This window comes from Buteo buteo, chromosome 16 (assembly GCF_964188355.1).
Source record: "Buteo buteo chromosome 16, bButBut1.hap1.1, whole genome shotgun sequence".
Classification (NCBI taxonomy): Eukaryota; Metazoa; Chordata; class Aves; order Accipitriformes; family Accipitridae; genus Buteo; species Buteo buteo.
The window spans coordinates 14,546,911-14,572,734 of NC_134186.1; the positions used below are offsets into that span (position 1 = coordinate 14,546,911).

General features: G+C 41.0%; 1 protein-coding gene across 2 annotated transcripts in view; it reads right to left on the reverse strand.

The window, feature by feature from the left end:
- Nucleotides 1–25,824, reverse strand: part of PTPRJ (protein tyrosine phosphatase receptor type J) — a 77,926-nt gene that overhangs the window by 26,342 nt on the left and 25,760 nt on the right. For both annotated transcript variants that reach the window (XM_075047940.1, XM_075047939.1), the window contains exons 2-3: nt 1,902–1,920; nt 674–841 (exon numbers count right to left, since the gene is read on the reverse strand). In XM_075047940.1, coding sequence (XP_074904041.1) covers nt 674–841; nt 1,902–1,920 — 187 coding nt within the window. The remainder of the gene's footprint in view (nt 1–673; nt 842–1,901; nt 1,921–25,824) is intronic.

A 25,824-nucleotide genomic window follows, 5' to 3' on the forward strand; every position in this document is an offset into this window, starting at 1 on the left:
AACAGGTCTCTGTAAAACAGTGATCAGCCTGGGAAAATAAACAAGACATCCTTATATGTTGCAAGGCACACTTGCTAGCTCTGCAATCTACTCTAATTCCTCAAGGTTCACTTCTTCTCAAGGAATAAAACTGCCTAGGTGCAGCAGTGATTACCTGCCACAGCTGTCAACTTCATGCAGGGTGCTGAGAGAGACCGGAACACATAACCTGGTGTTATTTTTCCTAAGCTGGCTATCCTAAAGAGATGAGCCTTTCTAGCTGCAAGATTCACATACCTCTACTGTAGATACTTGATACAGCTCCCTCTACACTAGGTAGAGTACTTACATATGTAACAGAGTGCAGCTGATTTCAAAGCTGTATGTCACAGTATGTTTGGACTGTTGCAGTTGCAACCTAAAAAGCCATAATAAGCAGAGAAGGAAGCCCAAGCCTAACAGCGATAAAACTATTTCAAGGCCACATGCCAATCACAGCATTAAACTGAACTCCCAGTCAGCTGTGCAAATATAGTTCTTTGGCTCATTCTCTACTCCAGTAAAGCAGTTGGATCTGCACCCCTGCAATGCTCTTTGCACTCTGGACTAGAGTTCAGGCTTAAAATGCTAATGCAGTATAAAAGCACAGAACACCCTGAAGATTCACATCCCAGTCACATTCCAAACCACTTACGCGTTACATTGTTCCGATCACTTATTGCCCTGTCATATAGTGACACATCCCTGGTCGATCTTCCATCTCCATAGGTTTTGTTCCCACTTGCAGAGTTTACTAATAAATTATCATTACTACTGGTTCCTGTTTCTGCAGTTACGTTGTTTGAGCTGCAATCCTCAGTGCCTGAAAGAAAGAATACAAAGCAGTAAGTATCTTTACAAAACTTCTGGGTTTCCCATTTGCAAAAGTATAGGCATTTATAGATACCATCCACAGACCTGCAGTCAATTCTGTTTTCCCAGTTTGTTCTCCTACTGACATTTCACTGCACATTTCCTGGTTTTACCACTTTTAACTTCTGTGCAACAATTTTAATTGGATAAAGAGATTGCCACATTAGTTTAGTCATTCACTGACTCTGCTCGTGGTTTGGATGAAAGATACCATGATCTGCTCCTTTTTTCAGTGCAGTTTTGTTTGAAAAGAATTGAACAAACTTGCAGCCACATTCTGTGTGTGCATTTTTCTGATGTATTATCAGAAGCTAGCTGCTTTACTTAACCTGGCATAGCAATTCAATTTTGTCTCTTCCCCTCAGTGTATGAGAAAAAAGTTCTCATATTCCCACAGTGTGTTCCCACAAGTAAGGAAGAGACATGGTACACCTACAGAAAGCAACTTTAGGTTGATGCAGCGCAGCCCAAAGTGTGGAGAGAGTTGATTCAGGCCCTAAAATTTAAAGGCTAACTCATGCAAGTCTGATGTTCAATAGTAAGGTAGAACTCATCTGCAAGTACTTTTGGACATTTCTGCCACATGAAAACTCGTCAGCTTGGCAAGTACAGCAGTTGCTATACTCACTTCAGAAAATTCTTAAAGCTTCACTTTGGGGTCGTCTTTTGTTTGGGGTTTGTTTTGTATTGCCTTTAAGTATATTTTCCAGTTTTTCTAAGCATATTATATCTGTACTTGATTTTACCAGAACTCTTTACAAACCGAAAAGCAAAGGGATTAAAGTACACATTTGTATTTTTAAATATCCTTAAATGCATTGCAGAAATCACAGTTACTAAAACAAGTGAGCTTACATTTTTGAATGCCATTTCAAAAAATTCTTTTTAGGAAGTTTTGTTGGTTTGGTTTTTTTTTTTTGAATACTTACCTAATATTGTTTGACCTTTCTTAAAAGAAACTAAGATAATGAGAGTTACTTTAAAAAAATTAACAACAGAATGATACTTACAGGCAATTGTACATCTGACCTGGAAAACAAAAATAAGTAATAGAAATTAAAGCTTTAAAACTACCAGTAGCTCAAATAAAATAAGGACTGGTTTAATTAACACGCGGGGGGTGAGGGGAGCAGGGTGGAAAGACTCAGTTAAAAAAAACCAACCAAAAATTCCAGATTTTTCAACCTGCAAAAGAGATACCCCAAAATCTACTGACATAAAAATAACACCAAAACTATATCAAACTATTAGAGAAAAAACCCAAACATGCTGGTAAAATGTTAGTTTCCACTCTTTTTTTTTTTTAAACAGTTTATTTTTTCACAAAACCAGCTTGCATAACATATGCTGATTGTTTAGCACATATAAATTTAAAAACAAAACCTACAAGATCTTAGTCAAAAGACACTTTAGTTAGTACCTTTGACACCATCCCACAAAAACCAGCAGATGTGAATTACGTCTTTTTCACTCATAAGATTTTTCCTTTCATCCTAATGCTGTATAAACTTTATTACTTCTCACAAAAGAATATTTTGCATTTTCTGAAACAAACTCAGTGTAGTTGAAGTTCAAAACGCTTAGTATATATTCTCAAGTCTAGTTTATGTATGTGTACATATCCATAAAAGTATCATCAGTTGCCATTTAACTGCAGCCTGAAACTATTCTGCTAGTAATACTGACAAGCACACCAGAATTTTCCTTTGAAAACGTGTTTTAGTCTTTCAACTTCATGCTTTTACTTCCAAATAAGCCATTTCCATTCCCGTTAATTTACAGGCCAGTTTGCCTACAGTTTTCTTCATCTCCCTCCAGGTGGCAGCACAAAACGCTCCTAAAAGAGTGAAATAAAAGCACCAGGGGTAGGTCTGCAGGGGCTTGAGAGGAAAATCCTGATTTCCCGGGACTCTTGTAGCCCGCTGATGCCAATCAACTGCAGCAGCCACTTTCGTCATGCAACAAACAGATTACTCCAGCAATTGCATCAAGGATTAAATATCACTATTCACCTTGCAAAGCTACAGGACCAGGGAAAAACAAGCATGCAGAGATACATGTCCCAAGGACAGGCAGGTCACAGTGCCTTATGCCAGGGAGGCTTGCGGGCATGGGGCGTTTCTGCCCATGCACCTCTGGGTCTGTTTTTGGCATCACAGTAGGTGCAGGCAGAGGCAGTCTCCAGCCCCAGTGACTCTAATATCACCTGCAGAACAGCTACTCTTTTGGTTGGACTGCTTCTAGAAAATCCAGCTTAGCTTCATGCCAGATGGTGCATTACCCACACAAAGCGCCAAGCCTGCCAATTGCAGAGGTTGACACATTTATCTAAAGAACTTGAAATTGTCTCATTTTCTCTTTCCACCCTGTTTTCTTAGACAGTTTCTTAGCTGCTTCTGCAATTCCACGAGCTAACTCCAAATAAGCAGCTATATCACAACAACCCAACGCAAAGCTTGAATCCCAAATCACTCACCCCCCGGCTCTTGTGTTGTTGGTGCCACAAGTAGCTCCATCAGCAGTAGCTCCCTGCATCACAGTCATGGGCCCAAGCAGACACACCCTCAAAAAGCAGTCAGTAGATACCATTAAATCTTGTTCTCCATATGAGAGATTACAAAAAGCACTCTCTCCACAAAGATGAGGCAGGCCAGCTGATGAGAAGCAACACTAGAAGCAACCCCTCCAGCTTTACAGAAAGGAGAAATGCAGCAGAAGCAAGCTTCAAGTGGAGGGACCCCCCTCCAGCCTGTGATGGTCTCAGTGCCACAGCAAGAAGAGTTTGGGCACACTTCCCAGGCAAAAGAGCGCTTATAAGCATCAAAGAACGCATGCCTGGTCTTCTATAGCACAGCCCTACTGACAAATCAGCACCCAAAGGACATTACTTGGGACGCAGATGTCCTATGTACAAGCGTGAGGCTCCTCCTCAACTTTTCCAAATATTTGAGAGCCCAGCCAAACTGCAAGGCTATTAGGAAGCGCAGAAACGTTCGTCTGCACTCAGGTCAAGAGCCCTTCTGTATTCCTTCACAAAGAAGTGGCCAAGGAAGAAGAGACTACGAAGGGAAAAGCCACTCTTAAGGCAGGAAAACACTACCATGCAGCATTCAGAGTAGAAGCACTAAGCTATGTGGAAACAGCTGCTGAATGATGAGCAAGAGGTGAGATTGCCTGAAAAGCTGGGCAATCTAAAAGCAAAACCAAAAAGACGCTGTATTTAATAAGAAGGGGAAATAGCAAAAAGAAGAAGAAAAAACAACAACAAGAAACACCAAAGGACTGAGTAAGTCACAGTGATTTCTGCAGCCCTACAGATAAAAGAGCAAATGCCTAACATCATTCACAACCTGTCCTTCAGTTACTTTCTCTTCTGTAAAACTGCCTGAAGATGACAAAGTTTCTCATCTCCTTCTCCCCAGATTTTGAGTTCAGGGGCACAGCATCATTCCTGAGCAACAGGAACAACAGACATCATATGACTGAGAAACAGGTACGCCACTACCAAGTCCCCTTCACCCCTGCTTCTCACCGCCCCATTTCTCCCCTGCCAGCACAAGCAAGCAGCATGTCAATTCCCGTTTTACCCCCAGCTACAGCAATCTGATCCAACAGCAAATTATCACCAAGCTGCTAGAAACTTGGTTGTATTGTCACGCGTGGGTTTTCTTAATGATGCTCAAACAACTAAAGGAAAGTTATGCTAAAACTCCTGTCACATGCTGAATGAACAGCTTACCATCATTTTACTACTTGTTGCCAATCACACACATTGGCAATACCCCCTCTCACAATACCCTTCTGACTTTCCAGAGCCCTATGCGCAAACCAAACTCAAAAAAAGCACCATCCCGTTGGCCGCAGGCAGGCCTCTTTCTGAAATCCAAAACCGCACAAAACAAATGATCCCATTCCCAAGCGTCAGCTTCCCTGACTCAGTCATTCCATGCTGTATTTTTCAACACAAGCCACAAACTGAACTGTTCTCCAGCCTTATGTTATTACTTAATGAAATGCTATTTATACAAAACATTTATTATTTCAGATTATAATTGCACTGAATACCTGATTCTCCTTGTGTTTGCATCTAATATATAAGGAGCCCTGCCATCTCTGCTTTTCTTTTCAATGACATGAATCCATACTATTAATGTATAGAGTTAGGTATTTTTTTAACCAAAAAACCTGGAACTTGGGGTAAGGGTGGAACATCCAACCCCAAGAAAATAAAAGACAGCAAAATGCTAAAGACTAAACATTTCAACTGAACAGGAGAGATGTGCACAAATTCATCACTGTTGTCACCTATGGCAAATGCCTGATCAAAGGCTGTACCTTCCAGAGGAGCTGAATAATTCATCTGCACTTGCGCAAGGTCTGTCCTGCACTCCTTCTGTGTGCAGTTTATTATTGACCAGGAGTTGGTGGTGCGTAACAGATGCAGGATTCAGCTCCAACCTCCTCAAGCGTACAGTGGGTCGCCTAATTAAGGAATTACTATTATTATTAGTCTCACAGGCAATCTTATCAAGGAAGACATAAGATATACTGCAAGAAAACATGTTCAAAAACACTAAGTGACTGAGAAGCCCAAGTTCCACTGATATTTGATAAGGCTTAGACTTAAGACTAAGATATTTTCAGGAGCAGGATTTAAAACATGCCTGCTGTACACATGGATTGGGGGAGCCATGGGAGCTGGTCAGCAGAGGGGAAGACAGTCGTGCTTCCTCTTCTGCTGGCCACAAGACTTTAGATCAGCTTGGCTCTGCTGCCAAACTCTACCCTCTAATAATGTTAGGGTTCGTGCACTGGGGGGGAAAACCTTTGTGAACAGCAGCCCACCTGCCTGGGGTGCTCCAGTTTCCAAAACAAACAATGTGGTTTGGTTCACGTAAATCAAGGTTAAGAAGCTGGCTAAATAGTCAAAGTAAGCAAACCAAAAAATCCTAACAAAAAAAACCCCTTAGCCACAAATCCTTTCTGAGAACACTACTTGAGGCTGATGCTTACTCTTTCTTGTGTGCTCACCAATGTGTGCCTTATGACTCAGATGTAAAAAAGCCAGGAAATTAATCACACCCCTCTCAAAGCTAACTATCTTTCACATGTGTACCTTCAGATCCTCTCTTCTCCACCCACACATCCTCTCAGGTTTGGAGGAGCTCCACGAAGTACTACAAGCTATCACAGTGCTCTCCAAATTCTTTCAACACCCTTTCACAAAAGCAACAGCATCATCACTGCCCCAGTAACTGTGGTCTCACTTCCTTATTTTTTTCTGCTATGCCCACCTACCATTAGTTGTCCCACATCCACAACTATGGGCTTTAGGGCAAGCCACCACACTGCAACCATCATGATGGTTTTAAGACTCCCAACTTGGCTTAGCTGATGTGATCAGTCATCACCGCTTAGCTGACAAACATTAAACAGCAAAGACCCAGTAACTTGGCCACTTGCAGACCGCTCTGTCACCTCTGATATTTCATACATAGCATAGGTTTATTCAGAAAGCATTCCCACAGAATGGTTTTACTCAAGATCGCACAAAGTAAGTGAAAATTAAACCCTGGAATACCACTAGGAAACCCCACAATAATGGAAGTGGGATTGCCCAAGTATTGCGTCCACAAACTGATACAGCTTTCCAGTACTTGCTGATTTTCTAGGATTTGTAAGGCATTGACTGCTATTCCAGCTGTGGACATCTTCCCACATCCCTGGGAGTGTAAAGTCTAACTCAGCAGGGAGTGACACCTTCCTGCAGGAGACAACAGTCTCAGAGACAGGATGGGGTTTGGAAAGATGTGACATTTCTGACTCTTGCAACCCATCTCAGGGCTGTTTCACCTCATTCATTTCCACATTATGTCCAAATTCACAAAGTTTGTAGGCTTACAGCACCAGGCAAGAAAAGTGAGACTACTTGAACTGGGGCATAAAACTATGTGCCTAAACCTGTATGAGCCTAGTTCAAGTAACATGCCTTACTTTTGCAATTTCTGGGTTTTGGGGTGAAAAATGAGCTAAAATATCCTTATGTAATTTTTTGCCCTATTTTCTAATTTCTTCCTAAAATGTAAGTCTGCATTCTGCGAAGCATTTCTCTGCATTTAAACAAACAACTTCTAAGCACAAATCATCATACTGTTATACTATTGTAAAACGCATAGAAATTCATATGCAATTGAAGATATGCCAAGCAAAGAAAAGCAAGTGTTTTCCCCTATGCTTATTGTATGAGAAGAAAAAAAGACAATCTAGATTAAGCCTCTGTGCTGTAGATTTGCTCCAAGCTACACTAACAGTTCAGTTACCAATTTCAGTGGCATTTGTGAATACTCAGCCCTCCTTGAAGGAGGAAATAGTCAACATGAGGCTAAGTCAGAAGCTAACATTTAATTATGTTATATAGTTTCATTTAAGATTGATTGCTTTCTGGATTTGGTGCTGGGTTTGTGGTTTTGGGGTTTTTTTTGGTTGGTTGGTTGGGGTTTTTTTCCTTTTCCAGTGTATATTTACTGTGCTAAATTCATTTTAACTGTAACCCACAACAGGTTTTTTTATTCAAATTAACTCTAGATGGTATCAATAATATGACACATTCACCTCCAATGAAAAACTGAAAATAAGCTGCAGCAAACGTCAGCTCCACATGCTTTCCCCTCTGGTATGTTAGGCAGGCACTCACAGCCCATCCACAAAACACCATTTCACAGAATGTTTGGTTTAAGTGGGTTTATCCTGGGGGGCGGGGGGGGGGGGGGGGGGGGCGGCTCTAATTTTAGAAGCAGTGCACTAAGTTTTTGCAAGATCTTTGGAGTCTTCTCTTCTCTTCTTTTAACCCTAAATGAGCAGCTCCACTAATGAGAATGCATGGGACCAGATGGATATCCAGAACCCAGAAGAAAGAAACATGAGCCAAAATTTGTTATTAATTGGGTAGGGCTGGATGCTCTTAGGACACCATGTTGTATTAGGAAGCTATGCAAAACCCTAAAGCAGTTGACAGCCATACACAACTATGCACAGGCTATTTTGAGCTATTACACAGTTATGTGAAAGACTATTTCCACTTTGCATGTATTTGTATTTTACCCCTGACATTTCTAAATTCTGTCTTCCCTGAAGCAAGCTTTTCTCCAAAGAGGGACCATATATCATTTTTTTCCACTGGCTTTTATGAAAACAGATGAGGAGATTCTAGTTTGTGTAGCATCTCCAGTGAACTAAAAATGTTGTGGAAGACAAAGCCTTGTAGGAAAGGCAAGATGAGACACTGAATGAGAATTTGTGTTGAAACATACTGGAGAAAGTTCTTTCTTCCTCTCCGGATTTTTCTCCAAATTTTACCTGCTATCTGCTTCTCAGATGGCTAGCCCAGGAGCAAGCAGTTTTCTGGGTAACATATCCAAAATAAAGAGAAAAATATAGAACAGATCTCATCTGAATTGTACCTGTTAGATCTGTTTTCCCTTCCTCAGTCCTACCTTCAAGAAAAGGTTTCTCGGGCAAGTTTTCCTGTGGTTTGGTAAAAGGAAGTTATTCACCTACCCGTGCACATACAAAACAAACAAGCAACAGAAATACCCAAGACCAAGCAGCACAGATTTTGGTATGAGACAGGCTGACAAAAGGCCCAGACACCAAACACAACTGCATCACAACTGATAGCTCTCTCACCACTGACCCTAGGAAGCACCATTAGACTTCTTTCCAATGGCTTCCAGATCAAACATCAGTTTAAAACTTCTCCATGCAACCCAGTAGTTCTTCATCGCTTCCCCCAAACCTGCAGGTCCCGATGAACTACAGGCAGCAGGTGCTGCAAACCATCTCACAGTTCAGTAGCATTCCTCCAAGCATCCTGCAATCTTCCAACTGAGAAAACAAAACTTCATCCCGGAGAAAGGCTGAGAAGTTGCAACAAGTTTAAATTATTCACATAACCCAGTAAGTCCTACACGTAACGTCGCTTCAGAGACGGTCCTGCTGAAGGAGTTTACAAAGAGAACAGTGTGCTTATTTGGCAATGGCAATGAGCAATATTTAAAACAATAACTTACTAAAACCCAAATTGTTATCCTACTCGAGCTGCACATCATACCGACATCGCTGGAACTGCAGCTGGGTGTGTAATGAGCAATGCCTGAACTGAAAAACCTCCTCTTTTAACAAGAATTTCAGTTAACATTGACAGTCATTTTCTTTCAAAACTAAGAAAGCATCAAACTTTATTTCATGTGAACAAGGCGTATTCCTGCACGTAGCCTAACAGCACTATTTTTTCACTCTGAGTCAATACTCCGGCACACCCTGGAATAAGGATATAATGAAAAAAAGAAGAAAAAAGAAAAAGAGAAAAAAAAATACTCCTGTGGCAATGACACAATGCTAACTGTCCCCAAATCAGCAGGGCTGGCCACCCAGGCAACATGGAAAATGTACAGCAGGGCCAGCAGCCGCCTGGCCTTTGCAGTGCGTCATGAAAGTGAGGGGCATTTCCTGACAGGGCCCTATTTCAGATCTGCTCAGCTGAAAGCAATTGAGACTCTCAAGTTTCTCTCTTATCATAAGTAGATTTCACTTTCCTGAGCTGGACACTTTAGAGTCTACATAGTCTTTGCTCAGGAAAGTGTTAAAAGATACTTCACAAGGAGAACAACATTGAGCTGGATTTGGGTTGAGAGTTTTCCAAGTAAAACTAGCTGTAAAGGGATTTTAAACTTACACAAAAGTTCAAATACAACATCAAGAAAGATGATTTATACTGAAAATAAAGACAGAATTTTTTATCTATGACACCCTGTCTGGGGGCAGGCCAGGAGAACCATGGCCTGTGAAAACCATCAGCTTGCTCACACAGAGCTCCAAACTGTCTTGCTAGACAGAAAATCTTTTTTTTGTGGCAGGCTTGATGCTGGTACCTGAAGGGCTTGCTGTTTCCTGCCTTACTTCTATACTTTTCTTAGGACAGTTTATCTTTTTGCCCTTACCAGGATCCTGAAAACTTCCTAACTTAAAAAGCAATGAGGTGTGCAGCTAGGAGAAACCAGCCTGTGACCACTGCCCAACACTGAGACCTCTCAGGCTAACCTTCATCTCCTCCTTCACGCTCTGTTACCGTTTACTACCATCTATTTATGCTCTTTCAGCACGTTCAGTTCTAACTCCATGTAAAATGCTCCACTAGAATCCAAATAAATTATCTGTACGGTACTGCCCTTGCCCTGTAGCTGGGTAAATCTACCCAAAGGGAGGGAGGAAAGCAATCCTTCCTCGCAGTCCCTAAACAGCAGCTCTGGTTTGGTAATGCAGTCTTGAGACCACTAGAGGCCCCAATAAAACCATCAAACTTCAGCCCGAGTGACTAACAGCAGTGAAATATGCCTAGATTCCCATAAAAGTTGACATATTCTGGAAAGTACAAGGCTAAGGATGACCACGCTAGGGTGTAAGGGGTGGATGTAGATGTAAACACCAGCTCAGATGCAGCTTGTGGGAGCAAATGACACCATGCCTAGCAGGCTGAGGCAGGCTCCATGCAACTTCAAGCATCACTAACCTGTCACAAGGGAAGTAATTTCATACAATAAATTACTGGCTGGACCTTAGAATTTCTTCATGGCGCTTATTTACTGCATCTCACATCTTCAGCTGCTCTGTTTTGTATTGAATCTACATTTTTTTGATGGGCCCTAAAACCAAAGTAGCATTTCATCAACTTCTTCAAAGCAAACGCGAATTGCCTCATAGCAAAAAACGTGGTGCTAAACCTTTTTCAACTCTAAAATAAGTCAGAGATCTGTCTGATCTACAAGGATCGGATTATCACAAACACAAACAATTCGATTCAACAATGTTTTCCCATATGCTGTTTTCACATGCAGCAACATGGGGCTGGGGGGACACCCTCGAGGTTTGCCTTCAACTGTCAGCCCATATAATCCTTTAATGAATTTAAACTGTAGCAAAAGACAAATAGACTGCAAGCGCTCAAAACATGTAGTAGTACTCCCAGGAGGGAACAAAAGACCTCATTGTACGGCTCCTGTAAGTTCATCTAGGGCTCTGGTAGAGTCTCCCTTTTCCTCCTCTTTGAACAGAAGCTGAATAGAAACAGGAATGAGAATTGGATCTGTCATCACCCCATCGTCAGTCTTGCCTCTATGCATACATTGAGGCTGCACGAGAAGTTATTCACTGACAACGACATGGTCTCTCTCTCACTTATCAGTCAATAGACATCTCTATCAAAGGTCAACTTCATGGCCATCTGGTAAGACCAGCTATGGTGGAAAAAGGCTGGATGATGCAGGGTCAGAACTGGAGATCAAACTGACACAGCAGCCTGACCAGCTGCAAACTTTTTATTCTAGAAAAATAATATCCATGGCTTCTTTCTCCTTCCAAGATACATGGAGTTCCTGCTGATCTTTGTGTTTGGTTTAGCTCTGATACAGATCAAATAGCTAGTAGCTCATTTCAATCTCTTACATTTAAGAGGAAAGTATGTTTATGTTATTCATTATGAGTCTCAAAACATGTTCATTTGAAATAAATTGCATGTTGTATCACTGTGAAGTGTTTGCTTAACCTTGTACATCACTTGAAAAAAGAAACAGAGGAAGCTTTTAAAACTAAGAGTGAATTTTTACAACATTTTGGTCATTGTTTGCTTAGAGCAATAATACCACTAATATGGCTTCCCACGGCCTTCGCTATTTCTGTACAATTATGGATTTTCTGCTACCTATATCACCAGAACACAAAAGCACACCTCTTTCCGTTGCATGGTGTTAACAGACAAATCCAAAGTTTTCAAAAAAGATTACTGAAAACAACCTTTAAAAAAATGCAATTTTTTAAATTTACCGAATTTCATCCCAACTGGTTGTATCACCACTAAGTGAATATCCACTACCAGCAAGTTTAATGATGAAGCACAATCATTTCAATCAGAAATTCACCTTCCACTTGATGATGGTTCTTGCAAATTTTAAAAACACAAGAGTTTAAAAAGAAAGTTTATATAAAAGTTCTGTTTCCAAAGGCACTTATATATATATTTTATACAGGCAGCCTTCTGTTTAACAGATTGCCTTGGCAAAATATTTTAAAAGCACTTTGAAAATTTATTAGAAATAGTAGTGCACTATTAAGAATAATTTTGTCACACAGGCGTCCACAACAGTTGACAGTGTTACCCCTAACAGAAAACCAGAAAGGGGCAGCAGCAAGTGCAGTACCAACCTCCAAGCACTTTGGCAGGATCTCACTTTGGCAGTCTGCAGTAGCAACTATTTCCTCAACTATGGCTAAAAAAATTGAGGTATTAAAAAGAACTAATACTAGTCAGGCACCAACACTGCAGAAGAGATTGGGGGTAGGGGAAGGCTTCATCAATATCTCTGTTTTTCCTATCTATGTTATTAACCCATTTAGTCAAATTATTTTTTAAAAAGCATATTTGGTCAGTTAGAAATTCAAGTCTAGTGATGTCCCCCGGATATGCTCAATGTATTTTAGACAAGCCTCTCAATACTTATATATCAAATGGTAGGATGAAATAAGAGTAGCAGGTACTAGAATCAAATCGCAACTCCTCATCCTCCTGCTTCATTTTTGTTCTATCTTCAACAACACCTAAACAGTTCCTTCAATTAATTAATCTTTGACTCAAACCGAAAGTCACAAGAGTAGATTTGATTTTATTTCACCCAGATTATGCGTTCCATGTCTTTGAAACATTAGATGTATTCTCTTTTGCTCTTCTGTCCTCAACAAACCACAAACACAGAAACTGAAAAATACCACTACCTGAAGCTTTCCAACCTTGAGTTAAGCTGTAAAAACAGTTTCCCTGCACCACCACAAAATGTGTCGGAAGCCTAGAAGGACAAGAACTTTATGATTTATATACATACAGGTTTATATGGATTTCATGTGTTAAAGATGAAACAATGCCTACAATAAACAGTAGCAAAGCATTTCCAACCAAGAGAATAACAAATGGTAGTAAAACATTTCCATATCAGAGACATTTCTTTTTGGCCTGACATTTAGTGTTTAATTTTTTATACTTTGCAATAGCTAAAGTATAACATCTCTATCATTTTCAGGGAGGAAACAAGGACATACCCAAAACCAGCTACAGCACAATCACTCCTATTATTTATTTGCTTTTAAACAAAACAAAAAGTAAAATACAGGTAAGGGTATGAAAAATAATGCTCAAATATTGCATTAAAGCATACCTAGGCCACAAATGGGATTTTGATTGATCTGTTAAAAATATACTTCTAAACTTTCTCATCTGCATGTTTAAGGCTGACAAGTACCAAAGCTTTGAATAGAAAAAACCACGTAAATGTGTCTGTACATTTGGAGTAGGAGCTATGGAGAAGGGCAGAGGAGAAAGCCTTCAGTTCACTGTGATGCATTTCACCATGCATACACGGGGCAAAGCTTCATCTTCCCACTCAAATACTAAAGCCACATTGAACTAACATTAAGACAAAGATGAAACTAAGTCTTCTATGCCTGCATCATATTTTATGTGCATGTCACTGAATGCCAAGTAACTTACTGTACTTGCTCATGTAACAGCCAAATCTCCCCCAGATTAGGGGGATAACATACATATTTGTAACTGTCTATAAACTGCTGCTTGCCAACAATAAAGCAGCAATATAAAACAGGAGTTACACAAACCTTAAGCAGTCTGCACTACACTGGTGGGTGGGATCTTCCTAGGTCTTTAAAGTTTAGCACATGAAAAAAACTCCAAAAATGTGAGAAGTCAGGGTGCTGAGTCAGAAGTCAAAGCCTTCTACCAGATGACATAAATAATCGAACTTTGCTACCTGCCACATGGCTGTTCACCTGCATGAAAGGTGCAGGTAGGGGAGAGAGAGAGAGGAGTGAAGAGGAAGTTAATTCCATTCCAGCTGCTAAAACCTCATTATCTTGTACCTTTTAATTGATGTGGTTGTGCAGACTTCTACACTGCCTTCCCTGAACTGCTCCCTTAATGGCCTCATGCTCCTTCCCCATCTTCCAGTAAGGGTTAAACCAAGAGTGATTCACAAGCTGGATTCCTTTGCACCTCTCCTGTCTCTAACAGAGAGAGCCAAAATGTCACAGAGTTACATAATGCTGACAGAAACATGACTACCTGAAAAACAGGTTTGAATAAAGAATGTAAAACTTTCCTAAGTATGACTTTATACCAGAACATACCTACATCCTTCACAGGCTATGGCAGCCTCTTGTCATCTCTAGGTGATACTGCTTTATCACTGCTTATAGCAACTACGTTACAGCAGTTCAACTGCAGAAAACAAACTAACAAGAAAAAGCACTTTGGACTAATTTGCTTTATCAGCAAGAGGTGCCAGCAGGGTTTTATCCCTTGCCTGTATGGCAGAACGCCCACCCTGTGTTTCAGCATGAGTGAGGAGGCATCTTGCAGACACTAACTGGGTAGTTTTATCAAGATGAAAGACTCAGCTAAGAAGACACATACAAATGAGACTGAAGGCATACCAAGCCAAGTCGAACTGAAGACCACTGTTCACTGCACCCAGACTGCCCAGTGCAAAGCTAAAAGACTTTTCAAATGCCTGAGAAACACATTAGCTTGAATACGCTAGTGCAGACAAGGCCCTAGTTTAGAAGGATGCCCGATCCATCACCTGACTCAAGCTATGAAAATGGAAATATACCCGCAGACTTTTTTTTCTGTCAAGGGAATACCATGTATTGGGACATGAGTCTCCAGATGCCAAAAGGCATGAAGGCAGATGTCTAGACAACCCCTAAGGGCTGAATATCTTTATAAAGACATTTTCTCCTTTTCTTTCCTAGTGATATATCCTGTCTGCATGACTCATAACCTTTTAAAATCCACTGTTACAACACTCTCTCCTGTGCACCATACAGCAGGTTTTATGTCTATGCTTCTTCTAACAGCAACTGCATGTTGTGAAGGCTGTGTTCAGAGCCTGCTTTAAATCCGGACTAAAATTTAGAGCCCAGCCCCTGCTCTGTCTCTCAAAGGCACTTACCAAAGCACCTTCCTTACAGGTAAAGCCAAACAAACAGAAAGGTGTTTGGATAACTAAGGGGTTTCCTTCTTGTTTTGAAACAGAGGAGAGACCAGCAAGTGTGTGCTCCTGCACTGTTACCCAGGAGGTTCAGACGTGGTCTGCTGAAAAGATGAGCTCTGATTGTATATGACATTGTTGCACGTAAGAGGGAAGACACAGCATCAACCATTTCTCAAGGTCATGGTCTAAAAACAAACAAACAAAAAACCAAAACACCAAACAAAAAAACAACCACCAAAAAACAAACCAAAAAAGCCCACCCCAATAAACAACCATCAACTAGAATGTCTTATCAGGGGATAGCTCTAAAATCAGGGATAAGTTTATAGAAAAGATTTCAAGAAGCAAGTAGGTAGGGGTTTGTAGCTGCCAAAAAAAAAAAAGTTTTTGCACTGCATGTACTTCAACCAACCACGTTTCATTATGGACTGCAAGAACATGAAGTTACCTACTTTCATTCAAACACTGCTACTTTGGAGACAGGAATCCATCACCAGCACAGACAACCTAAGCGCAGAAGAAACCAAACACAAAAGAATTACCTTTTTCCTGACTGAAGTAGATGTTATGGTCAGTCCTTAAACCCAGGGATAATCCTGCACTGAAAGTCACAAGTACTACAAAAGACAGTAATTAAAAGGGGAAGTCTCTGGTAACATCTTCCATGTTTTTTGATCAAACATCTACCACTGAATATCTCCTAGACAATTGCTCAAAAACTGAAGTTAGATGACACAACTTATCAGAATTTAATCTTCATATTTAAATGAAAGAAAATTAATTGCACTTGTGGTGGTGTTAACTCTCACTCAAACCATTTGTATTGCAGGTTTACTGAAAAGGTCTCATCTGAATAACATCCTTTGTACCCTACATTCAAACTACCCACACTGGAGACTGTAGAGTGAAACAACTGAAGAGGAGGATAGTGTTTTGATTTTTTGTACTCTTTATCCTGATTTAACTAGAATTTCATCCCGAAAGATATTGCCAGTTCTCCTAATATCCCTCTCATCCCATTTTAACATATGCTGTACGAAGATCCCCCATGCCCAAATATTAGGACAGTAACATTTTAAGCTCTTAGACTGTTCTTTTACATACGTCTCCCATTTCATATGAGCACTTCATGTATCTATCAAATCTTAGCACCTATAATATGCAGTCCATGAAGTTTCTTTGATTAATTTCATTACTATAAATTTTATTGCCATTCCATCAACAGAACACATCAGAGTGTATTTATAGCAACTACCAGAAAAGCTGGGTGTAAACGGTGGCTCAGTCACCCCAGAAATACAGTGCCTGCACAGCTACGCAACCCAAAATAGACGAAAACATCATCTTCCAACTGAGATGATCTTCTGCAGAAACAACCTTTCCAATAAAGCACCAGAGCTTCCTCCTTTATTTTAAACACTGAACAGACGCCCGAGAGCCAGAACAGCTTTGAGTAAGGATGAGTTTAAAATGACTAATCATTTCCTCTATTATTATAGAGAGTTTGTGTTGCCTCTTGGATATCTTGTTTGTGTTACCATACAAGCTAGTTCCTTCTACTGCAGTACCACAGCTTTTGGTGCAAAGCTCTTTTTTAAAGCTATAGGCTTATAAAAAAATGCAACAAAACAAAACCCTTCACTTGTCTGAGGGAGACAAGTTTACTTATCAGCTGAACTGGATCCACACCACTCCTGACAAGCCTGAAGACTATAGAGCAATAAAGAAACAGGCCTAGCAGATTTTAATATTGCTGTTTCTGGATGGAACTTTTTTTTTTCCCCTTGCTGAATCATTTATTCATTAAAAAACACAGTTTCAGGGAAGACTAAACTATTCATGAATTTGGGCTGAACTTACAGAAGGGTTCACTTGAGGACAACCCCCTCTGACTTGCACTGAAACCAACGCAGGAGATCAAAATGAACTATTTCGATCACGACAAAAACGTTCAGATGCTGGGCGCGAGGAATAAAAGCCAAGGCAACAAAGGACTACATTCAGCTATAGTACAGTGAAAGTAGTTCCCAATAGCCAAATGCTTACAGCACTCTGCTGGCATGCAGCAGATTCAGGTTGAAATCTCCTTGCTGCCTGGCCAACAGACTAACCCTTCTTTATGCAGGTTCACGTTTCGGACAGGCGTACTGAGCGGGCTACAGGGCCAGCCGTTCGCCGGCCCACAGAGGCAATGGGAAAGTGCAGACTGGGGTTGCAGCTCCCTCTCCAAGAGCCACCAGTGTGGCTTAGACCTGTCCTCCACCATGTGCCCAGTTGCCCTTAACTACCACCGAGCTCGAAACACATTCTTCATGCAAGGGAGACCTGAGGTCAAGCCCCAAAGAAGAAAAAGGGCTTCAACAAAAGACACACGGGGATGTGCCGCTGGGGAAAAACATGGGCTGCCCTCCTCTCCCACTGCCTTCCCCCCAATTCCCTCCCCTGTGGCTCAGTTTTAAAAACACAAACCACACAGGCAAGAAGCCCAACCTAAACCACTCAAACATGAGGTCACAGCAAACAGTCAAATTATCTTGAAACTAGCCAAATTGGGGTTTTCTGTGTTTCTGTAAAACTTACCCCGTCCCCATCACCCCCCTCCCCATACTTTGTTGAATTGCCACAGTTTTTTCCCCTTGAATTTTTTTTCTCTTTTTTTGGGGGAAGCTGTTTTTCACTAAATGCAAAAATAAATAAAGATATAGATTTTTGGTTTTATGTTATACCAGAAAAAAAATATCCAGCCACTGCAGAACTGCATGCACTTAGGAGAGGGCAAGTCTGGGACACATTCACATTTTATTAGCACCTACAGGCCAACAGCCCTCAGAGCAGAAAATACTGTAAAAACAATAAATAGACGTTAAAAAGAAGCACTGGGGAAAGGCATCTGTTTGCACGCCAGGGTGGGGAGGCAGCAGCATACAAACGACAGACATAAATTGTTCTTTTTCCTTTCTGTTTAGCTTTCTGCGTAATCCCACTAAACAGCAGTAATTTGGGGAACAGCATTAAGTTCCTCTATCAGAGGCCACTCAGTACATTCCCCTCATTCAAAAGCAGCTGGAGCACAATGGTAAGAACGTTATTCATTATTTCCTATTGCTTAGGGTGGGACTTAAATGCTACTCGACAAGCCTGTGTATCAGACAGAGACATCTATAATACGTTCACTGAAATTAGTATCCTGGGAGGGAGGGGTCTGAACCATTTAATGCTGGTTTTGTTTATAGGCAAAAATAGTAAGAAGTTAGACCCAAAAAGTCACCTAATTAATCAAAGTTATGGGCAGGACGACACTATGAAGTGACAGCAGTGAGATCATGATGCAATGCTCTAGATTAACAGCAGTAAAGGTGAGTCGATGTATGCACAGCAAAGCAAGATCCTCCAGCCCAGGGTATTTTGGTAATCCATGTTCTAATACATGCTCTAGAGAATTGCAGCATTCCCAGCCCTCACAATTAGGCCCAAACAGCTCCTTTTACTATGTTACCTTTACCAGGGAGAAAATACTGTGTTGCAGGTGTAGTTTCTTACCTAGAAAGTGGCCATTCATACACAAAACTACTCTTTCAGTACCCACACAGCTTTCATGAGGCATTATACCCAACTATGTACCAGCAGGGATGCTGTTAGTGATTACTCAAGAGACTCAATGTTTTCAGCTCTATGGCTTCAGACACAAACTTGCAGTCAGCTGAAATGCTGCCCCATTTACCCAAGCTTGCCCATCTCTTGCACCTTTATGATTGATCTGCAAATTTACACCCCTTGATAATAATGAAAAGTAAATAGATAAATAAAAAAGGGGCCAGCCGCTAAGGTTGAGCTGAGTTTTGCATTTCTCTCATACAAGAGCTTCTGTGAACTGCTTTTCCCACCTGCTGCTCTGACACCTGGCCAAGCTGGCAGGACCCCCAGCCCCATTTCCCAGCCCCGAGCGAGTGCATCAGCAGCCGCTTTGCACAAGAGACCAGGCAGAAGCGGAGGAAAGCCTCCGCCCTGCGGCACAGCTTTTTCAATCGCCAGTCAGCATCGAGACTTCTAAAAACAAGATCAAGACAATGAAAGATCTCAGTGATATGATGGGAGCCAAAAATGCCTGATTTTTTTTGTGTGTGTGCACGTAAATGAATCAAAAGTTCCTGTCTGATAATGTCTTCCAGTGCACAACTCCCAGCCAGTGGCACATGCCAGGCTGGGGTGGAGAGCTGCAGACATTCACAGCTCTAACTGGAAGGACACTCAGTGCTTGTCAGGATCAGTGTCTTAGCTCCCAATTTCCACTCTAGTAACAGCTACTGGAGAAAGAGGTGGGTAAAAAAAAAATTATATATATATAAAATGTATGTGTGTGTTTATTATTTATGTGTAAGAAAGGTTTGTATGGTTTAATAAAAATAATCAGTATTTGAGATATCTTTTCTGCTATTGATTCCGGATTAATGTTCTGCTCAAGCAGCAGACCTCTGTTTTTTGCAGGCACTGGGATATCTCATTCGTCCATACACACAAAAAGACCTGCTTTAAAATAATAGGGGAAGAAAAAAATGTCAACTTTTAGCATTTTTTCCCACAGTTCACCCCCCCCTCTGGCCCCGTCACCAAGAGCAAGGCTCTAAATATATAAATAGCCTGGCAAGTGTGTAGTATAAACCACACCCCATCTCAGGGCCACTGTCTTAAAGGAAACTATTAATATCAAAAAAAACAGGGATGTGGAGAATGTGGTAAGGCTTGTGCTTGACGTATTTCTGTATCTACTTTTGAAGGACACCAAGTACCTCTCACGAAAATGCTGTACCAGGTGCCTTCCCCCCAGCCCCATTTTATTTTTCATGGACAGAAACTTTTCAGCAGCTCTCCCAGCCCCACTGTTACTTGGCTCCTCCTGAAGCCACAACAGCTTTTAATCAGGAACAGTGGCTAACAGGACATACACCCTGGGATTTGGGGGAGGGAGGGTTCCCCCCCCAAAAAAACCCCATACACAGAGTTTCAGGATGTTAAGGCAGGAAGATGCACACAGCACATCTTTTTGCACAACCGAGGTCCCGTCCCGCTGCAGAGGGGTTCATTCCAACCCAAGAGGGATGCGGCTGCCCCAGCATCCAGCTTGCTCGAGGTTTCCAGAGCAATTGTGCCAGCAGGAGCCGCAGTCTCCCCTCATGCAAGTGGACCCTTGACACCCAGAAGGTACCACATTTCCAAACAAAAATGAAAACAAACTTCCAGGTAATGCACGCTATTTCTGTGGAGCTCATTGTTACTATAGTTATAGGAAGTTGCTGAGAAGTAAGATCTCAGGAAGCTGAGAAGAGGAACCAGAGCTTTGTGGGACTAAGAAGAATCAGAAGAGTTGCAATAAGATTGCTTAAAAAAAAAAATCCCTTAAGGGCAGGATTAAACCTTGCACTTCAATTATGAAGACAATCCCTACATTCAGGGGAGATGGGGAACTAATAAGGGATTTGTCTCCACAGCTGAATTTTAAGTTCCTTTGCTCTGCTAGAGCTAGATATATCTACCTTTCACCGGCACTTTCCCCTCTTGCTGCACAGTTGGAGTCACGGGTGAGTGCCAGCCTCCATGCCCCCCACAAAAGCAGTTAGCATTTTGCTGTGGACGGAGTGAATAACAAAAAAATAGAACAGGACTCCCCAAGAAGCCAAGACTTTGCTAGCTCTGCTGAAGCTGGAAACTACAAATTCAGCCTGTGCTGTTCTGTGTCTGCCGAAAGCCTTTGAAGTAAATTCTTTGAAGTTGGCCAGAAGCTGCTCTGAACTAGAGAGAGCAATGAGCAGGGTGGCTGGGGGGCCGCCTGGGGGGCTTGATTCCCACACAGTCAAGTCCGAGTCAAGCTTGGATTCAGCAGATATATGTGCATTTTTTTTTAAAAGTCATCGTTCCTTTTACAGGCAAAAGGAGACTTAAATCCTAACTTACGTTCACAAGATGACCAGCAGGCCAAACTGCAAGTTTCAACAAGTGTAACAAGATACATAAGTGTACACTCAGTTCAGTCTCTCCCACTACTGCAAATATCATCCCTTGAAAAAACACATCTACGATAGGACTGGACTAGACACCAAAAAACTGTTCACTGTATGCATTTCTGCAGAAATGATTGAAAATTCCCCCCAAACTCCCTGCAGCATTTCTGCTACAGGGACAAAAGAGCACTTAATGCAGGTTTGATTTTCTCAGGGACAAGTAAGAGTAGGAACCATTTAAAAATGGCCTTTTCTGGAATCTGTCTGCAAAGCACATCTCTGATCTTCATTTTCAGTATGTAACCTAGTATCAAAAAGCCTGTAGTTTTAAGGGTTACAACTTTGGAGAGTAGAAATAAGAAGTCTGGCTTAAAGTAACAGCCCGCCTGAAAACAACCCTGATCCACTGGGCCCCAAGTAAGCATTATCCCACTGAGCAAGGGGCAAAGGGCCATGATAATAAAAAAAAAAAAAAAACAAAACAGTTGAAAGCATTACACATTAGAAACATTTCATCCTCCTTAGGATGGCTAAGAACCAAGGGAATGGAGGCAGTAACTGCAGTGCTGAACACACGCAGGCAGGCAGTTTTTTAGCAAATTGATGGGAATTAGTGAAGTTTCTGTTGCACTGAGTAAGGAATCAGGCACAGCAGGCAGCCAGACTTTGGCCAACAGCATTATGAAAGCGTTAGGCATGTTTTGATTCCTTAAAAAAAAAAAAAAAAAAAATTAAAAAGTAGTTAAAATGAAACCACTTGCAGGTAGAAGACTGTACCAGAACAAAGTGCCTGAAATTTTGGGACACTGGGTTTAGTGGTAGTCAAGCATTGCTTCTGTTTTTCCTTTCCCAAAAGCTGTATATTCTTTAATACAACTCATTTCCCTCATAATTTAGGGCTTATTGTAGAAGTGTTTTCCATTCAGTCCCTGACCAGCTGCACATAACAACCAAGAGGACAGATCTAGATTTTCTTTCACTGTTAAGGTTCTCTTGCTGCATTTTATAACCATTACTCATAGGCCTTTTTACAAGCCAGTATTTTTAATAATTATGGTAAGGAAAAGGAACCTGTCAACACTATTTCCTCTTTATTTGCTCTGCTAATTTTGTGGCTTTCCGCAACAGTCTAAATCAAATAATTTTCAATTTTGAAATCTAAAAAGTTTCAGGTTTTTTTTTTCCTTTAAAGTCTGCCATTTAACACATTAAGCTTTAGAGTACACATACTATTCGAAACACAACATCAGAGCACAGAAAGCAGCAAAGTCTTATACTGAAAGGAAAAATCTCCCTGTGATAAAAACAATGGCGTATTTATTGTACAGCCCCGAGTGTAAAGTTCTTGTAAGGTTGCTACGAACAGTGCAACAGGTTTCTACCTTATTTTGTCTTGGTGATTTGTACATTAAATTTGCAGAGTTTGCAAGACAAGTTGCCAGTGTTACTCTATTCAACCTCACTGGGTTTTTTTTGTTGTGGTTTTTTTGTTGTTGTTTGGGGTTTTTTTGGTTTTTTAACTAATTACTCAAGATCTGCAATTTGAAGTCACTTAACAGTTCCGCTGAGTTGCTTTTAGGAACCCTTCTTCTCATCTACTTGCCTACAGAAGCATGACTTGCAAGAAATTACATGAAGAAATATTACAGTTATATTGCAGGAAGAAGAGATTACTCAAAATAAGCACAGCAGCATATGAGTTATGTAAAAACATATTTAACTGGCCTGCTGACCACGGCCAGATAAAGAAGCCGTGGAGATCTTTATGCAAAGTAACCTCGGTTAACATCACATTAAAACCATCTAGTGCTATTTTAACAGCTTTCAGTTTCAACACTGTTTAACCAGATAAAGCATGGATCTTAGCACTACGGTCTCTAAGACCACCTCCAGACATAAGAATTCATTTTCTTTAAGGACACTGTAACACATTAATGAAAAGACTTTGAACTAGACCCTGAGCTAAGCCCTCCCAAGTCACTTGCTGTGTGCTTGTGTATTTAGCATGTCATCAACACAATGAGCCAATAAATTGCTGCCCCTTCCTTCCATGCTTTGTTTTTAAAGTCTTCATTGTATTTTATTTCAGTTTATTTAAGCAAGATGTCTATCACTGCTGGTAAAGAAATGGGCAAGTCTTGTTATGTTTGCAAATATTATAAAAGCCTCTGAAAATACATCTATGTATATTAATTGCTCTGACCTTACAATTTAACAACTTAAAACTTGTTTGTTCACTCTAATCAGCAACCACAGATCAATAAGCCTTTAAACCTTGACAAGTTATGGAAATTAATGATATCAGGAGAAGCACTTTTTACATCTTCATTTTTTTCCTGACAATCTCTGAGATCAACAATAAAGCCAGGCAAAACATCAGTTGTAAAACTATTACTGAGCTTGCAGCGCTGTCCTGAACATGCAACCGTTGGGAAAACCTTCACACTGAAGAAAAAAACTCCATGTTAATGAAAAAGTTGAAGGCTAATCACTGCACGTTGTGGGGACTTCTGCAACTCCACAGACACCGTATTTGAAGAATGGATCTGACAGTAGCTCCCAAACATTTTTTTGGATCAGCTGCTCAGGTTCTGATGCATACACGAGGGTCAGCAAGAACTGTTTTGACAGACTTTCTCCTATTGCATATGCTTTCTGAATCACCCCAGACATTCAAAATAAAAGACATGTGACTTATTTTTCCAACCAACTGCCTACAAGGATTATGGCTTTCATGGGTCATTAGACACGTTCCTGCCCTTTTTCATTGTTTCTGCTGCAGAGTGGCAATGGTACTTCACTACTTCTGAACTTTAATTTAAGAAGAGCAATGACAGAGGAGAAAAAAAAGAGGGGGGCAGGGGAACACCAGTAGTTTCAGCACAAGAATTCTCAAAATACACCGAGGAATCCCAAGCCATCTCTTTCTTCCCAAAGCACCGTAAGGCAACAGCAAACAAGAGGAGGAGTTGAGTTTGATAAGGAAAGAGCTGCAGCAGAGCTGGGAACTGTGTTTGCTGTTTGTTTCCCTGGTTTTGGGTAAACATCCAAATGTTTGTATGACTAACTGATCCTCATCATTGGATTTGTGTGTAAACTTCCCCATATCAAAACATTTCATCTCCATATATTTAGAAGAGAGGGTTTTTTAATGCTTATGAAAGAAAATTTTAAAAAAAAAGCAGCAAAGAAATGGAGCACAGATTACTTTTTTTTCAGGTAGAAACTCATAATTAAAATATGGTCAACAAGACCTCAAATAGATTAAAATAGGTAACCTACATCCAACTACACATAAAAAGGCTTGCTTCTATTATGAAAAACTGTATACACAACTCCTCCTCATCAGCTCAGTACTAATGCTTTAGGTGGGTACTTAGAGTGGGAAGAGATGGCAAGTGGCAATGGGAGAAAAGAACTTCTGTTTAGCTTTGTTCTTCCCACTCCAACCTGTGATGATTATTTTGGTCCTTTTTAAAGAACAAAGTCTGCATTTTGAGGTCTGTGAATGGACCAAGCACCTCTCTCTGTAGAAGACTATGGACAAGGGGCAAGCTTGCCTCCCGCTCCTGATTACACATAACACTCCTACAACCACTGTCATCACAGACAGCCTGGTGCTCCACTATCCAGGTCCAAATTCCTGCCTACCCACATAGTGCCCCTTGCAAACGTCTGCTCTGCTCCCTTGCCGCTCTGTTTCAGGTGCGGGACGTGGGCAAGCTGAGAACTGGCGAGTTTCACCATGGAAGTTTCAAATGCTACCGAGACCAGCTACCAACCCAGCCCCTGCCCGGCAAGGCAGGTAGTATCTTAAATTACCAGGCAAATTTTGTCCAAGGACCTTACAAATCCTTAGGAGAAACCCTTCTGCCTGACCCCTCTGACCAATGTAGCCCAACCACCAGTCCCAGCTCAGGAGCCATCTGCGACACCAGCCTAGGAGAAGAAGAAAAACTACACCACAGAAAGAGCCCCAGGTTCACCTCCCCTAATATCCCTCCTTAACCATCTCCCACCAAACCAACACCCAAAAGCCAAGATGGGTTTTTCCCTAGCACTTCTGTTCAAAAACTTACTACCATCATGTTGCAAATGGATGCTGTTCCCACAAATTAAAATTCAAGGGTACAAAAATCACACTGAATGAAGTTTACAGTATTTCTATCCATTTTCACATCACCATTTTCACATAGCCCTTGTTCATAGGCAGAGATAAACAGAAAAGAAAGGTGGAGTGGACCCATACGGACATAACATTTGCAAGTGAAAACATCTGGCAACAGTAGCTTAAGACTGTCAGAGCAGGAGAGAGGACTTCAGCATGCTTCATAGCTTTTACTAACTGGTAAAAACTAACAGGCTTTAAACTCTCTCCTAACTAGAAATAGTTGCTTGTCAGCAGGACTATAAGAAAAGTCTAAAAATCACCTTTTTTGTTAAAAGGTGTAATAAATGTCTCAGACAACACGAATATTAAGCCTCAAAAGAAACAGAATGTGTTTGGGGAAACAGATAAGAGCCTTTGGGTAAAATAAACAACAAAGAAACAAAAATTAATTCCCTAATGTAAACTGGAGGAGGAAGAAAAAAGATTTTGCCAGTAGATTCCCATGTTCTGACCTCTCCGTGAACTCTAAGTAACCAGTCTGCAATTTCTAACGGCAACAAGAATGGAAAATGCATAGGAAGATGCTGAAGGATCGCAGCTCTTCCAACTTTTGCTAAACAGTCAAGGCACAAGTCAACCGAAGAAAAAAGTACAGCGCACAAAGTTGCAACACTTTGTTGCAAATCACCAAAATACTTCACTGCAAGTATTA